The 16,207-nt window shown below is 48.5% G+C and overlaps 1 protein-coding gene across 1 annotated transcript in view; it reads left to right on the top strand.

Annotated features, from left to right (window-relative positions):
• The first annotated feature begins 5,820 nt into the window (after positions 1-5,820).
• Positions 5,821-16,207, top strand: part of ZNF341 (zinc finger protein 341) — a 48,346-nt gene continuing 37,959 nt past the window's right edge. Inside the window, 3 exon segments of the mRNA XM_047771293.1 lie at positions 5,821-5,907; positions 13,403-13,513; positions 14,713-14,909. Coding sequence (XP_047627249.1) covers positions 5,877-5,907; positions 13,403-13,513; positions 14,713-14,909 — 339 coding nt within the window. The 5' untranslated portion in view covers positions 5,821-5,876.

The raw sequence follows: 16,207 nt of genomic DNA, 5'->3' as shown, positions 1-16,207 counted from the left end.
CTTTGTGCCCAGAGGGTGAGTCTGCTGTCACTCATACAAGAAGAGCCAATCACAGGGCTCACTCATCTCACCAGGGGAATGGGACGAAACCATTCTCTCAAATAGCGGCTTGATTGGAAGAGAGGAAGAGCTTGTAACCAATAACAGTGGGCTCCACCCTACTGGAAGGTTAGAAACACGCTAGTGGATTTGTCTAATCAGAAAGAGTGTTGCGGGGTTCGCGTCCTGCCTCAGTGGTTAGCGAATCCGACCAGGAACTATGAGGTTGAGGAATCGATCCCTGTTCTCGCTCGGTGGATTGAGGATTCTGCGTTGCTTGGTGTAGGCCGGCAGCTGCAGCTCCGATTAGACCTCTTAGCCTGGGAACCCCCATGTGCCTTGGGTGTGGCCCGAAAAAGCAGGAACCCGCCCCCCCAAAAAACCCCAAAAGCAAATGCAAAGTCTCTCTGAAGAAGGGCATATTTATCTTTGCCTTCAGGGAACTACCACAGATAATTTTTCAAGGTAAGAGGAGCATTCAGTCTGAGGTAACCGGGAACCCAAATGAAGAAAAAACAGATACAACAGATGAGAGGAACAGATCAACACAGGCTTCAGGTGTAGTAATTCACAGACATGAGGTTTTTTTAAATTGTGCACACAAGATTTAAAGTTAGAAAATAGAGAGTTCCTATCGTGGAGCAGCGGAAGCGAATCTAACTAGGAACCATGAGGTTGCCTGTTCAATCCCCAGCCTCACTCAGTGGGTTAAGGATTCAGCGTTGCTGTGAACTGCGGTGTAGGTCGCAGATGCGGCTGGGATCTGGCTCATTGCTATGGCTGTGGCATAGGCCGATTGGACCCTGGTTTGGGAACCTCCATATGCCACAGGTTCGGCCTTTAAAAGACAAAAGGCAAAAACAAAAAACAAAAAACAAACCAAAAAAACACGTTAGAAAATAGCTACATGGAACAGAAAATGATTTTTTAAAAAAACATGGAAAATTTGAAAAGGAGCCATACAAAACTTCTAGAAATATCACTTGATACTTGCATGAGGAAATAATTACCTAGCCCTGACACATGGCCCAGAGTCAAGAGAGGGTGTTTGGAAATTATTTGGTTCCATTAAGTTCTTCCTGAGTGCTGTCTTTTGCTAAGCCCTTTCTCTTGATAAGTTTCTACCCTAGGGAACTTGGTAAAGAGTTGCCACAGAGAAACACTTATTGACTGGTGACCTTTTTAAGGGTACATAACTCTAAATTCCTCAGGGCAGGGCCTATGTCTTCACCTTTCCCCAGTGAAATTGAGTTTACATAATGAACACCTATAGCATACTGACTGTATGGAGTTGTTTTCTAAGTGCTTTATTAACCATTTCATGCTCAAAGCAACCCTAGAAAGTGGGTACTATAATTATACCTATTTAACTGATGTAAACTAAGACAAAAACAGAATAACTTGTTAACTTGTCTTACTTAATAAGTGATGGATCCGGGATTGGAATCCAGCCCCCTAACTCCAGTCTTTGATCTAAACCCACTGTATTAGATTGCCAGGGCAAACTGTTTAATTTTTGTTAATTTTTGCAACAAAATACCAGGAAAATGGTGGCTTAATAAAACAGATTTATTTTCTCACAATCCTGAAGGCTAGAAGTTCAAGATCAAGGTGTCTGTAGGTTTGGTTTCTTTTGAGGGCTCTCTCCTTAGCTTGCAGATAGCTGCCTTCTCACTGTGTCCTCATGTTCACCCCTCAGTAGTCTATGTAGATCCAAATCTCCTGTTTTTTTTTTTGTTTGTTTGTTTGTTTGTTTTTGACCATGCTGGTGGCATGCAGGAGTTCCTGGGCCAGGGGTTGAACCAGCACCACAGCAGTGATTACACTGGATCCTTAATCCACTGAGCCATGAGGGAACTCCTAAAATCTCTTCTTCTTTTAAGGACACCCGTGATATTGGATTAGGGCCCACCTTTATGACCTCAATTACCTCTCTAAAGGCCTTATTTCCAAAAGCAGTTTGAGATGTAGGGATCAGGATATCAACACATGAATCATCCCATAACGACCTCATGCTGTGTTGCCTCCTACCTGTACCAATGAACCTAACAAGATGTCAGGGTCCAGCATTGCTTTTTTTTTTTTTTTTTTTGTCCTTAGTTTCTTCCCCTTAAGCCTGGGAGTCTGGTTTAAGCTGCTCATGATTTCTCCCCTCCCCATGGAGAAGGTAACTTTTCTGGGGTGGCTGATGCACTCACTGTGGAAAGGGACACTGGATGTTTCCCGACTTTCCCTCCTCCCTACTTGGCTCCATCCCTGGAATTACTACATTACTTGCTCTAGGAGTCTCTAAGCTGTGATTGGATTTGTTTCAGTGCCAACCTTCTGACTAAAGGAATGTGACATAGGGCTGATAGATTTGGGTGGAGGAAGGGATGGCAGTGAGTGGCAAGCTGGAAGCAGAGGGCAGCTTGACTGGGGAGCCAGCTGGAGGTAGCTTTCTGAAAGCTCATTCAGTTGTCTCATCAATCGAGTAGTCCATCAATAAGCATTTTCCAGGTTGCCTCTGTGCCAAACTCTGATGTTTGTCTCCATCCAACCAGAATGGATGAAGCACTTCTCCTACTCAGAGGACTCCCTATTGAAGCGGTAGAGAAAAGGGGTCTTTCAATGGTCAAAGAGTATCAGATGATAGGGATAGGGGAGCATTTTAATAAGAGAGAACAGCATGTGTGAAGGTCTGAAGAGCAGATAAAAATCAACATGTGTATACGCACCTGGATGTATTGAAATACAGCTCTTCCTTGACTTGTGATGGGGTTCTGTCTGGGTAAACCAATGAAGGTTGAAAATATCATTAGGTCAAAGATACATTTAATACACCTAACCTAATGAACAGCACAGCTAAGCATACCCTACCTTAAATGTGCTCAGAATACTTCTATCCTCTACAGTTGGCCAGAATCACCTAACACAATGACTATTTCATAATAAAGTGTTGGATGTCTCATGCAATCTTTTGAATACCGTGCTGAAAGTGAAACGCACAATGGTTGACTGGGTACAGGAGGATTGCAAGTGCATTTTTTGGTCGTTCACCCTTGTGATTGCAGTTGACTGGCAGCTGTACTCGCTGCCAGCATCACCACAAGTTAATAGCCTGGGAAAATATCAAAACTCGAAGTGTTTCTACTGAATTCATATCACATTCACACCATTGTAAATTTGAAAAAATCACAAGTTGTGAAGTTGCCATTGTGGCTCAGTGCATTAAGAGCCTAACTAGTATCCATGAGGATGCAAATTCGATCCCTGGCCTCATTCCTCAGGTTAAGGATCCAGCATTGGCCCAAGATGCAGTGTAGGTCATAGATGAGGCTTGGATCTGGTGTTGCTGTGGCTGTGGCATAGGCCAGCAGCTGTAGCTCCAATTTGACCCCTAGCCTGAGAATCTCCATATGCTGTGGTTGTGGCCTAAAAAAAAAGAAAATAAATCATAAATTGGACTGTTGCAGGTCAGGGACCATCTGTACATGGAAAGCTTCCAAGGTCTGTACTGGTGGAATCTCTTCATCCATTACCCTCAGAATAAAACCCGCAGCCTCACAACACCCCTGTCCATCACTCCAACCCCATCCTCCTGTACCCATACACCTCTTATTAGCCTCAGTTGCCCTTTGCCCTTTTACAATCCTAGGCTTCCTTTCCTTTTGGCTTGAGGACCATTGCACTTGCCCAAGAGGATAATGCTAATAAGCTCTGCCCTTTTTGTTCCCTTTTCTCCACTTGACACCATCTCATTTCTCAGGTCCATCTCCTCAGAGAGGCCACCTGTCTAAAGTAGCTTTCCCTCCTCCCAGAAAAAAAATTTAAAGTCACAGAACATGTCTCTCTCTCTCTCCTTTTTTTTTTTCTTGCTTACAGCCCATCTCCCCTGCTGGACTATGACTCTATGAAAGTAAAGACTTTTGTCTTTTCAGTCATGGCTGCATCCCCAGCATCTAGAACAGTGCCTAGCCTACAATAGATCCTCAATAACATATTTTTAAGTTAGTTAAATGAATGTGAATGTATTAATACATTGCTTGAATAATTTAAAATACAAAGAACAGTTATAATGGGAGTTCCTTGGTGGTCCATTGGTTAGGATATGGCACTTTCACTCCTGAGGCATGGGTTCAATCCCTGGTCTGGGAACTGAGATCTCACACATACTGTGGCAAAAAAAAGGAAGAACAGTTATGTTGAGAAACTCGCAGAAGATAGATGATGAAAATCTGGGGCCACTGGATCAATGGGAATGTTAAAAAGTTGGTTTCCAGTATCCCTTCCCAGAGAGACAATGGGAAGCAGGGTTTGGGGCTTGAGGTGTATCCCGGGTCTCAAGGGTTTCCAGGAAAGGAGGCAGGGCACAGAGTCTGGGAGATGGGTGGGTTCTCTGTGGGGGCATTTGCATATAGCTAGCTGCGCAAGGGGGACTAGAAAGGGGAGGAGTGCTGTTTGAGGTAGGGAATGGTGTTCAGAACAGGACGTGGAGTTCACAGTAGAAATGGGCCTTTAGTCAGAGGATCTTCGAGGCAATTTATCAGGAACAGGAGCTTGCAGTGTTCTACAATGACAGTGGAGTTTTAACTTTTTTTTTTTTAATTTTAGGAGTTATCTATTTAGAAACTGAAGATGTGGTTTTTTGATTATTGCTTTGAATGAGGCTAAAACATGTATTTAAGAAAAAAGAATGAGATGTTTAGAGTCAAATCCATGGTAGTCCAGTTGTAGGAGGATATGGCTATGCCCATGGGAGAGATTGTCATTGCTGGCACAGCTACCCCCATGCACACCTCAACACTTCTTTGTGGCCCAAGTGTACATACTTGTTTGAAACTACATCACAACTTGTCATGACCTAATTTTCAAAATGTAATGTCTATTTGCTTCCCCCCACTCCTAACTCCATGGAAAAGGACCACTGTACTCCTGGAGTTACTATAGGACTTAGTAGGTCCTCAATGAGGAGCTGATGAAGCATAAAAAAAGATGATGGGGGATCCAAATGAGGGGCAGGAGGATTTTTGGGAGACCTGGATGGGCTTTCTCTGAGGCTGGCCAGAGTGGTGCTGAGGTGGGCATTGGGAGCTTATGTAACAGAAATAGGGTTTCCAAGAAGCAGGGGAAAAGTCCATGTATAGAGGGAAAGAAGGTTCCCAAAAGGCGGAAATGGAGGTTTCTGTAACGGAAATCTCTTGAAGTGACAGGGGATTAAGACCAGGCAGAGATCGGGGTCATGTGAGGAGAAGTTGGTGGCTTCCAATAGTTAGAGATGGTCACTGAGGGAGGAGGGAATGAGAAGCCTATGATAAGGGATGGGAATCCGTGTTACACAGCTGGAGCAGGAGTCCTGTATTAAAGTGGAGATGGGGGCGTTGGTGAGATGCGTAAGATGGGAATGGGGTTGGTTTGCATAGGCGAGGGTTCTGTGTGCGGTGCAAATATTCGGTCCGTGTTGCAGAGTTGGGGAGGGTCTCACGCAGCAGGACGGAGGTCTGTGTCACAGAGTTGAGGGTCAGGTCCGGTGTTGTGGGGCTGGAGGTCCAGAAAACTGGGAGGTCCCTGTGTACAGCAGGGATGGGGTCGATGTGCAGAGTCGGGGGTTCAAGTGAGGCAGGGATGGGGTCAATGGGCGCCGGCGGCTGGGTCATTTAGGCGGGACTGGGGTAGCCCCAGGACGGTGGGGGTCCCGTGAGGCCATTACTGGCTTTCCCAATTGGGGTGCCCGAGTTTCAGCGGCGGCTCCCGGGCGCCCCCTGGCGGCCCCGTTCCCGCCGCCGCCGCCGCCTCCTCGGCTCCCACAATGCTCGCGCAGCCGGGCTTCGGGCTCCGGTGGCAGCGGCAGCTCCAAGATGGCGCAGACGATCTTCGAGGCCCTGGAGGGTGAGCCGCGGCGAGGCCGGGGGAGGCGGCTGTTCCGAATTGCGCCCCCTCCCGCCGCGCCCTCGCAGCGCCGGGCCCAGGGCGCGTGGCGGCCGCGGGGCGGAGGGCGCCAGGGCCGGAAGAGCAGCGGGGCGGGAGGGGCACGAATGGGAACAGCCGCGGGAGCCGAGGCCCGGCGGGGGTAGGGGCCAGCGGGGCCGGAACAGCAGCAGAGTTGAGGCGCAGCGGTGATGGGGGGGGTGCGTCTCAGGATCGGAACAGCCGCGGGAGCTGAAGCCCGACGGGGAGGGGCAACGGGACAGTAACAGCGGGGGAGAGAAGGCCCTGGGGTGGGGGGGGGAAGCACTGGGACCGGAACAGCCGGAGACGGCTTGCGCAGCGCAGGGGGTCGGGGGGGAGGCGGTCTCGGGCCGGAACAGCGGCAGCCTCCCGGGCCTCGGGCTGTTGCCGAGGTGGGGGTAGAGAAGGCTTCCTGGAAGGAACAGCTGAGGGGAGGAAGAGGGCCCGCCGGGTCTGGAACCGGGGGAGGCTGCGCTGCTGAAGGGAGGCCTGGGAATGGCTGCCCCCAGGGGGACGGTGGTACAGAAGCGGTGCGGGGTTGGAGGGGCCGGGCCAGGTGTCCTGGCCGTGAAGAACTTGTATTGAGCGCCACCTGTGTGGTTTGGGCTCAGACATAGTGTCCAATTCAGAAGGAAAGGATCAGCGCCACCTTTGTGCAAGGTTGGCCTCGGTGCTCACCGACAGAAACCAGCAAACTCTGGGTGCCTACTTTGTGGACCATTTTGGCGTGCAGAGTTTTATAAACTCAGAGCAAGAAAGGATGGGTGCCAACATTGTGGTTGCTCTGGGAATTGCGAGCTTTGGAGACAGGAAGACACTGAGAGTGTCCTTGTGTGCCTTCTGGGAGTTGGAGAGGAAGCCTCTTCGGATCCAGGGCCATGGCCAGCTTGATGCTGGGGGGCCACAGATTCAAGAATGTTTTTGGAGGCATGAGATATGTATACACAGAGGTAGTGCAGGTACCGAAAATAGGCTAGACTGGTGGTATGTGGCTGAGGCTTTGAGTTCTGCACTGGCCAGGTCTCAGTCTTGTCTCTACTTGGAGGATCAGAGTTCTCAGCATGAAATGTGTATTCCTGCCCCCATCTGGAAAGCTTGAGCTTCAGGGAGATGAGGCACAGAGAGAAATTATAGAATTAGAGTTTACCAAGTTATAGGAGTTTCCGCTGTGGAGCAATGGGATTAGCAGTGTCTTGGGAGCACTGGGACACAGATTCGATCCCTGGCCGGGCATAGCACAGTGGCTTAAGGATCCAGCTGTGGCTTGGATATGATCCCTGGCCTGGGAGCTCCATGTGCAAGGGGTGGAGGGAGGGGGACAAAAAAGGAAAAAAAAAAAGTTACCAAGTTAATAAAAAGGTAAACAGTAAAAGAAGATGATCTCAGCTGGGGTTCAGTGCTGAGATGGGTGATGGATATGGAGGGCCAGGGTCATTAGTGGCTCCCTCTGGGAGGCCAATAGGATGGGGTGTGGCCTACTTTCTCTTTAGGTTCCTGGACTTCCTCAGTGTTTGAATTCTCACTGCAAGGAAACGTTCATGGGAGTTCCTATTGTGGCTCAGCGGGTTAAGAACCTGACTAGTATCCATGAGGATGTGGGTTTGATCCCTGGCCTCACTCCATGGGTTAAGGATCTGGCGTGGCCATGAGCTGGGGCGTAGGTCACAGACACAGCTTGGATCCTGCATTGCTGTGGCTGTGGCGTAGGCTGGCAGTTGCAGTTCTGATTCGAATCCCTAGCCTGGGACCTTCCATATGCTGAGGGTGCTGCCATAAAAAGCCAAAAAACACCCCCAAACCAAATTTATTGAGTGATGAAGAAGTTAAAGGAAAAAAAGATCAGTTCCTGGGACTGTGATGTGTGCTGGGCTAGAAAAAGGGCAGCAGAGCTGTGGGGATCCAGAGGTGACCCAGGTGGTGGCAACTGTGTTTACAAAGCCCTGGGGGGAGAGAGGTCTAGGAGTCACAGAAGTTCATGTGAACAGCTAGAGATGAAGCTTCTGAACTTCATCTTGGAATCAGTGTGGAACTTCCAAAAGGATTTTCAGCAGGGAAGCAACACCAGCTAATGTATGTTTTATAAAGTTCACCCTGGCTGCTCTGAGAACAGATGGGAGGGGCCAGAGTGTCCGTGGGGAGGTGAGACTGCTTCCTTTGTCCTGCTGAGAACTGATGGTGGCCTGGGCCCTGGGGACAGCTGTGAGGATGGAGAGAAAGTGAATCAGAGATATCTGGGAGGCAGAATAGGCGAGGCTTGCTAAAGGACTAGAAATTGGGGTGAGAAGGGGAGATCGGTTAGGGAAAAAGTCAAGGGGCGCCCTAGGGGCTTTGGCTGGGTGGACAGTGGTGCCTTGTTCTTATTGATGAGGATTACTAGGAGAGGAACAAACTTAGGGATGGGGAATGACACATTTAGGCTGAATTTTTGGTAGGCAGCATTTTTTTCAGACAATTTTTTTAGAGCAGTTTTAGGTTTACAAAGTTGTGGAAGGTACAGAGACTTCCTAATATATTCATAACCTCCTCGTTAATCAACACAACTCATCAGAGTAGTACATTTATTACCAAGGTTGAACCTGCATTGACACATCATAATCACCCAAAGTCCATAATTTAAGTGTCACTCTTGGTGTTGTATATTCTTTGCTTTTTGTTTGTTTGTTTGCTTTTCAGGGCTGCACCTGTGGAATATGGAAGTTCCCAGGCTAGGGGTCGAATCAGAGCTGTAGCTACCGGCCTACACCACAGCCACAGCAACACCAGATCTGAGCCTTGTCTGTGGACCTACACCATAGCTCACGGCAATGCTGGGTCCTTAACCTTAACCCACTGATTGAGGCCAGGAATCGAACCCACATCCTCATGGACACTAGTTGGGTTTGTAACCTGCTGAGCCACAACGGGAACTCCCTGATGTTAAACGTTCTATTGGACAATTGTATAAGGACATACATCCGTTATTATAATGTGATCATATAGAGTATCTTCACTGCCCTAGAAATCCTCTGTGCTCTGCCTTTTCGTCCCTCTCCCCACCCCCAGCAACCACAGGTCTTTTTCTATTATGTCCGTAGTTTTGACTGGCAGTATTTTTTAAATTAAACTTTTTATTTTGAAATACTTTTTCTCTGTAGATTTACATGCAGTTGCAAGAAATAATATAGAGAGATTCCATTTACCCTTTACCTAGTTTCTCCCAGTGTAACATCTTGTAAAACTATCCTATAATATTGCAACCAGTCTGCATATGTAACAGTTCTATCACTATAAGATGTTGCCCTTTTATAGCCCCAACCACCTCCTTCCCCTGCTCCCCATTCCTGATGTCTGGCAACCGCACTAGTCTGTTCTCTGTTTCAAAAATATTATTTTAAGAATGTTATGTAGGAGTCCCCATTGTGGCTCAACAGGTTAAGGACCTGACGTTGTCTCTGTGAGGATACGGGTTTGATCCCTGGCCTCACTCAGTGGGTTAAGGATCCAGTGTTGCTGCAGCTGCAGCTCCAATTTGACCCGTGCCCTGGGAACTTCCATAGGCTGCATGTAAAAAAGGGAAAAAAAGAATGTCATGTAAGGAAGTTCCCATTGTGGCTCAGCAGTAACAAGCCTGACTAATATCCCTGAGGATGCATGTTTGATCCCTGGCCTTGCTCTGTGAATTAAGGATCCGGCATTGCCATGAGCTGTGGTGAAGTTCACAGATGCAGCTCGGATCTGGTGTTGCTGTGGCTGTGGTGTAGGCCTGCAGCTGCAACTCCAATTTGACCTGTAGCCAGGGAACTTTTGTATGCCACAGATGCAGCCCTAAAAAAAGCAAAAAAAAAAAAGAATGTCATGTAATTGAAATCATATAGTATATAACTTTTGAGATTAACTTTTTTTTTTTTTTGTCATTGTTGTTGTTGTTGCTATTTCTTCGGCCGCTCCCACGGCATATGGAGGTTCCCAGGCTAGGGGTTGAATCGGAGCTGTAGCTACCAGCCTACGCCAGGGCCACAGCAACGCGGGATCCGAGCCGCGTCTGCAACCTACACCACAGCTCACGGCAACGCCGGATCGTTAACCCACTGAGCAAGGGCAGGGACCGAACCTGCAACCTCATGGTTCCTAGTCGGATTCGTTAACCACTGCGCCACGACGGAAACTCCTGAGATTAACTTTTTTCAGTGACTGTAATTCCCTGGAGATTTATCCAATGATTGCTTGCATCAACAGCTTGCTCCTTTTTATTTGGATGAACCCAGTTTGTTCAAATCTTCACCCACTGAAGGATATCTGAGTTGTTTCTAGTTTTTCACTATTACGAATAAAACTGTTCTGAATGTTCATGTACAGATTTGCACCTAAATGCAACACAAAATTTTGCATAATGTGATAGAAGGTTTACTGAAGCTTGTTCAGGGGAGCATGAACTCCCAGGTTTGAAACTCCACATATTATGGAGAATTAGATAGGGGTGACCAAAGATTCCCAGGAAGGGTATAAGAGAGAGGAGAGAGGGCCAGACAGAAGGAACCCTTCAAAATACAAACATTTAGGGAATGGGTGAGAGAGAGAAGGGAGTAAAGGAGGCTGAGAAGCAAGGAGCAGAAAGGTGGGAGAGGACCCAGGAAGGATGGTGCCCTGGAGCCTGAGAAAGGAGTGTTTCAAGAAAGAATGATGCTGGGGTTCCCGTTGTGGCTTGGCAGGTTAAGAACCCAACTAGTGGAGTTCCTTACATGACTCAGAGGAAACGAATCCAACTAGTATCCATGAGGATGCAAGTTCGATCCCTGGCCTTACTCAGTGGGTCAGCAATCCTGTGTTGCCGTGAGCTGTGATGTGGGTTGCAAATGTGGCTTGGCTCCCTCATTGCTGTGGTTGTGGTGTAGGCTGGCACCTGTAGCTCCGATTATGTATGCTGTAGGTTCGGCCCTAAAAAGCAAAAAAAAAAACTCCAAAAAAACCCAGAAAAAACAAACCCAACTAGTATCCATGAGAATGCAGTTCCAATCTGTGGCCTGCTCAGTGGGTTAAGGATCTTGCGTTGCTGTGAGCTTTGGCGTAGGTCATAGATGTGGCTCAGATTCCGAGTTGCCCTGGCTGTGGTGTAGGCCTGCAGCTGCAGCTCTGGTTCAACCCTAGCCTGGGAACTTCCATATACTACAGGTACGGCTCTAAAAAGAAAAAAATAAAAAAAAGAGAAAGAATGATGCTTAGAATGGATAAGCAATGAGGTCCTACTGTATAGGGCTAGACCACGATGGAAGATAATATCGAATGTGTGTATGTATATATACAACTGAGTTACTAGGCTGTATACAGACATCGGCATAACATTGTAAAGCAACTATAATTTTTTAGAAAAAGAATAATGAGGAGTTCTCATCATGGCGCAGTGGAAACGAAGCCGACTGAGAACCATGAGGTTGCGGGTTTGATCCCTGGCCTCATTCAGTGGGCTAAGGATCCGGTGTTGCCATGAGCTGTGGTGTAGGTTGCAGACATGGCTCGGATCTGGTGTTGTTGTGGCTCTGGCGTAGGGTGGCAGCAACAGCTCCGATTAGACCCCTAGCCTGGGAACCTCCATGTGCCTTGGGTGTGGCCCTAAAAAACGACCCCCCCAAAAAAGAATAACGATATACATGAAAAAAAAGAAAGAACGATGCTGCTGGGTGGTTTGGTGATTCTGGTGGAATGTTGGGGCTTAAGGTTCCCTGAAGTGGGTGGAGGAATATTGCGAGGTGGGCAGAGGAGATGGAGGGTGTGGACAACTCTCATTGGATGCTTGATGTTGAAGGGAGGACAGATGAGGACGTGGATTTGAGGGAGGCTGTTCTATAGAGACCTGAGCACCTGTAGCCGCCAATGGAAAGGAGAGGTTGTGGGCACAGTGTGAGAGGAGCTAGCTGGTTAGTGGAGAGTGGCTTCTGAAGGAACAGGTGAAGTGGGGGAGAAGGGCTGGTCTCAGGAGGCACACAGCCTGTGTTGTGGCAGGGGAAAGTATGGATTCAGTTTGGCTGCAGGAGCTCGTGGTTTTAACTGCATTTCAGCTAGAAGCTGGGGCAGGTGTTCGGGTAAGAGCTGAGAGGTTGGCTGTGGGAACGGAGAGAAGGGGTTATTTGGGAGGGAGGCAGTGTGCCTCGGTGGCCACAGAGATGTGAAGAGACCTGTCTTCCAGCTGGTGACACACAGGACAGTGTGCTACTAAGAACCTGCACAGTGACAACTGATAGGAAGACATGGATGCGGTCAGTTCCTCAGCAGCCTCTCGGACCATACATTCGGATCACGCTATTTATTGAGAAACTGAAAAAATAAGCACACACAGGGAAACAAGGGCAGCCTAAACACAAAGAGATTTGTGGATTTGTGGGGTGTGGATGGGGAAGACTCAGTAACATGATTTCCAGAGGGGCTGTTTCGGATTAAATTCATCCGTAAGTAGGAGATAAGCTGGGAATTTCCATTGCGGCTGAGCCGTAGTGAACCTAACTAGCATCCATGAGGACGTGGGTTCAATCCCTGGCCTCGCTCAGTGGGTTAAGGGTCCAGTGAGCTGTGGCGTAGGTTGCAGACATGGCTTGGATCTGGCATTGCTGTGGCTGTGGTGTAGGCTGGCAGCTGTAGCTCCGGGAACCCCTAGTCTGGGAATTTTCATATGCCTCCAGTGCATACCTAAAAAAAAAAAAAAAAAAGTAGGCTGGAAGCCCAACCTCATAGTGGCTTAAACAGGCTAGATGTTTATTTCCCTCATGTGGGAGTCCAGAGAAAGGCAGTCCAGAGCCGTGACAGTGGCCATGTGCTCCAAAGTCCCCAGAAGGCCAGGATCTTCCCCGTTTTTTGCCCTGCAGTGCCCGGGGGCTGGCCCTTGTCCTCATGATCTGGGGTGGTGGCTAGAGTGCCCACTATCATCTTGTTCTAGGAAGCTGGATGGAGGATAGCACAAAGAAGGGGGTCACATACCAGGCAGCTTTTATTTTTATTTATTTATTTCTTTTTTGGCCTCCTTGTGGCATGTGGAATTCCTGGGCCAGGGATCCGATCTGAGCCACAGTTGCAGCAATGCCGTATCCTTAACCCACTGTGTCAGGCTGGGGATTGGACCTGCGTCCCAGAGCTCCAGAGATGCTGCCAATCCCGTTGTGCCACAGCAGGACCTCCCCAGGCGGCTTTTAGGAAAACTTCCCAGAAGTTGCCATAGAACACCTTTACTGACATCCCAGTGAACAGAACTTAGATATTCTCCCGTTTCAAGAGTGGCTGGGAAGTGTAGTCCTTGTTCTTGGCCCATGTTTCCAAAATTCTTGGTTTCTGTTGTAATAGGAGAGAATTATATCAGGGCACAGCCAGCCATTTTTGCCACAGGGGCCTTGCAGTGGGTCTGGCTTGTAAGACTAAAGACAGAGAAAGATGCTGAGCTCACTTTCCAAAGAGGCTGCCTTTCTTTCCTCAGGAATGGACAATCAGACTGTCCTGGCTGTCCAGTCATTGTTGGATGGCCAAGGAGCAGTTCCTGATCCAACAGGCCAGAGTGTCAACGCACCGCCTGCTATCCAGCCACTGGGTGAGTATCTGCTCAGGGTCACCAGTAGGAAGGATAAGTGGCTTCCCATGAAAAACAAATGGGGATAATGAGGGGGGGTGTGGAGGGAACCGCCTACTGTGTTCCCAGGGCGTCCTTTGGTGTCTGAGCCCTCTTCCCTTCCTCCCAGCCTGGATCTTCAGGTCTTTAGTAGACAGCTGTATTTCCCCTCCAACATTGGTGTGACTGTCTGAGGAGGAAGAGTAAATGTTGAATGACAGTTAGACACTTATGCCGCAACATGTCAGCTGCTTGGCACGGTGCATGGCCTATGGCAGGCCTTCAATAATGGTGGTGTAACTCTAGCTAATCATTCATTTAATTTGTCATGCATTCTACAGACATCAGCTGAAGGCCTCCTATGTACCCAGAAAATACTGTAGTTATGATGATAAATAAGACATATTCCGTTCCCTTGGGGACTCACAGTCTGGTGGTAATGGGAGAAGTGTGATAGAAGAGGCTTGCCCAGAGGAAGGAACCATGGACACTGCTTTAGGAGGGCTCCCTGGGGGAGGTGAATCCAAGCTGAGCCTTGCAAAATGGGTTGTTCTGAGAGAGGCAGCTTGGCAGGGAGAACAGGGGTTGCAAAAGCACAGAGGAATGCAATCATGCGGCCCATTTGGTGACTGGTGAATAAAATTCGGGCAGGATAAAGATTCTGAATGTCTCAACTTTGAAGCATTCCCACTTTACTGTTTCCTGATTTGTAATATTTTCATACCTGGGTGAACCAGGTTGGATATCCCCGCAGGTGCCAGCATGGTATTGAAAGCTCCTAGGAAGCCCAGAGTTGACACCTGACACTGGCACGTTGACTCACAGAATGCCCTTAGTGTGCCATTCTCATGGTCCAGCCACAGGCCTCTCTTTTATCTTTTTTTTTTTTTTAGGGCCACACCCTGTGGCGTATGGAGGTTCCCAGGCTCAGGGTTGAATTGGAGCTGTAGCTGCTGGCCTACACCACAGCCATAGTAATGCCAGATCCTTAACCCACTGAGTGAGGCCAGGGTTCAAACCTGCGTCCTCAAGGATGCTAGTCAGATTCATTTCCACTGAGCCACGACGGGAACTCCCGCAGGCCTCTCTTTACTCCCTGTGATGCCCCCTTCTTTATTCTTGTGGGGTTTTGTTGTTGTTGTTATTTCATCCCTCTGCTCCTCTGCCGGTGTGACCCCTAGATGACGAGGATGTCTTTCTCTGCGGGAAGTGTAAGAAGCAGTTCAACTCACTGCCAGCGTTTATGACCCACAAGCGGGAACAGTGCCAGGGAAGTGCCCCACCCTTGGCCACAGTCTCACTGGCCACCAATAGCATCTACACACCATCAGCAGCACCCACAGCAGTCCAGCAGGCTCCGCCTCCTGCCAATCGCCAGGTATTCATTCATTCATTCATCTAGTCAAGTTTTTTTTTTGAGTGCCTACTGTGCGTCAGGCACTGTGTGGGCTCTGGGGGTACAGCAGTGGATATGCAGACCACATCACTGCCCTCATGGTGGTGAGTGAGCTAGATAGCACCCAAACAAAGTGTAAGATGTGCTTTTTTCAAGATAAGTGCAGAGACAGGAGATGCCAAGACAGGGAGGGGAGGTTTTGCCCTTTCGTGTAGAGTGCTCTGGGAAGAGCTTTGGGAAGAGGTGACATTTAGGCAGAGACCTAGGGAGGTGAGGGAATGAGTCATGCAGCTTCTTTGGGGAGGAGTATTCCAGGGGACAGGGTCAGCAAGTGCAAAGGCCCTGAGGCAGGAATGTGCTGTGTTTATTCCAGGAATAGCAAGGCAGGGAGAGTGGCTGGAGCTGAGTGAGTGAGGAGGAGGGTGAGAGGTAACAAGATCAGAGAGGCACTGTGGGGATCTTGGCAAAATCACACTTTCATTCTGTGTGAGATGGGAACCATTGGAGGGTTTTGAGCAGAAGAGGAATGTGGTCTAATTTATACTCTAACTAGGTCAACTCTAGCTGCTGTAGAGAATAGATTTTCATGGGAATCAAGAGAGAAATTCAGGAGACCTACTGGGGGCTCCTGTACCCATCCAGGCAATGGGTAATGGTGACTTGACCTGACCAAGATAGTGGCAATGGAAGTAGAGAGAAGGGATGAGATTTTTGAAATATTTCGAAAGTGGAGCTGACAGAGCTTGCAGATGGATTGGATGTAGGGTGTGAGGTTACTAGGGGTCAAGGGTGACCAGAATTGGAGTTGCCAGCAACTGAAGTGGGGAAAACAGCTAGGGGAAGGCTTGGGGAGGATGTCAGGAGTTCAACTGCTCATGTTGAACTTGAGATGCTCATTGGACTTTTAAGTGGAAGCAATAAAGATGCAGACAGAGGAATTCCCATTGTGGTTCAGTGGTAACGAACCCGACTAATATCCATGAGGACATGGGTTCAATCCTGGGCCCCACTCAGTGGGTTAAGGATCTGGTGTTGCTGGGAGCTGTGGTGTAGGTTGAAAATGTGGCTCAGATCCCGAGTTGCTGTGGCTGTGGTGTAGGCCAGCAGCTGCAGCTCCAATTCAACCCCTAGCCTGGGAACTTCCATATGCCACAGGTGTGACCTTAAAAAGACAACAACAACAAAAAAAGATGGTCAGATATATAAGTCTGGAAGTCAGGAGAGGGACCTAGGCTGGGGGTGTCTGGAGAAGCTTCCAGAGCCCTCAGTCAGGAACATAA

Source organism: Phacochoerus africanus, chromosome 3 (genome assembly GCF_016906955.1).
Source record: "Phacochoerus africanus isolate WHEZ1 chromosome 3, ROS_Pafr_v1, whole genome shotgun sequence".
Classification (NCBI taxonomy): domain Eukaryota; kingdom Metazoa; phylum Chordata; class Mammalia; order Artiodactyla; family Suidae; genus Phacochoerus; species Phacochoerus africanus.
The sequence above is the reverse complement of the archived record's forward strand: the minus strand, read 5'-3'. Positions and strand labels throughout refer to the sequence as shown.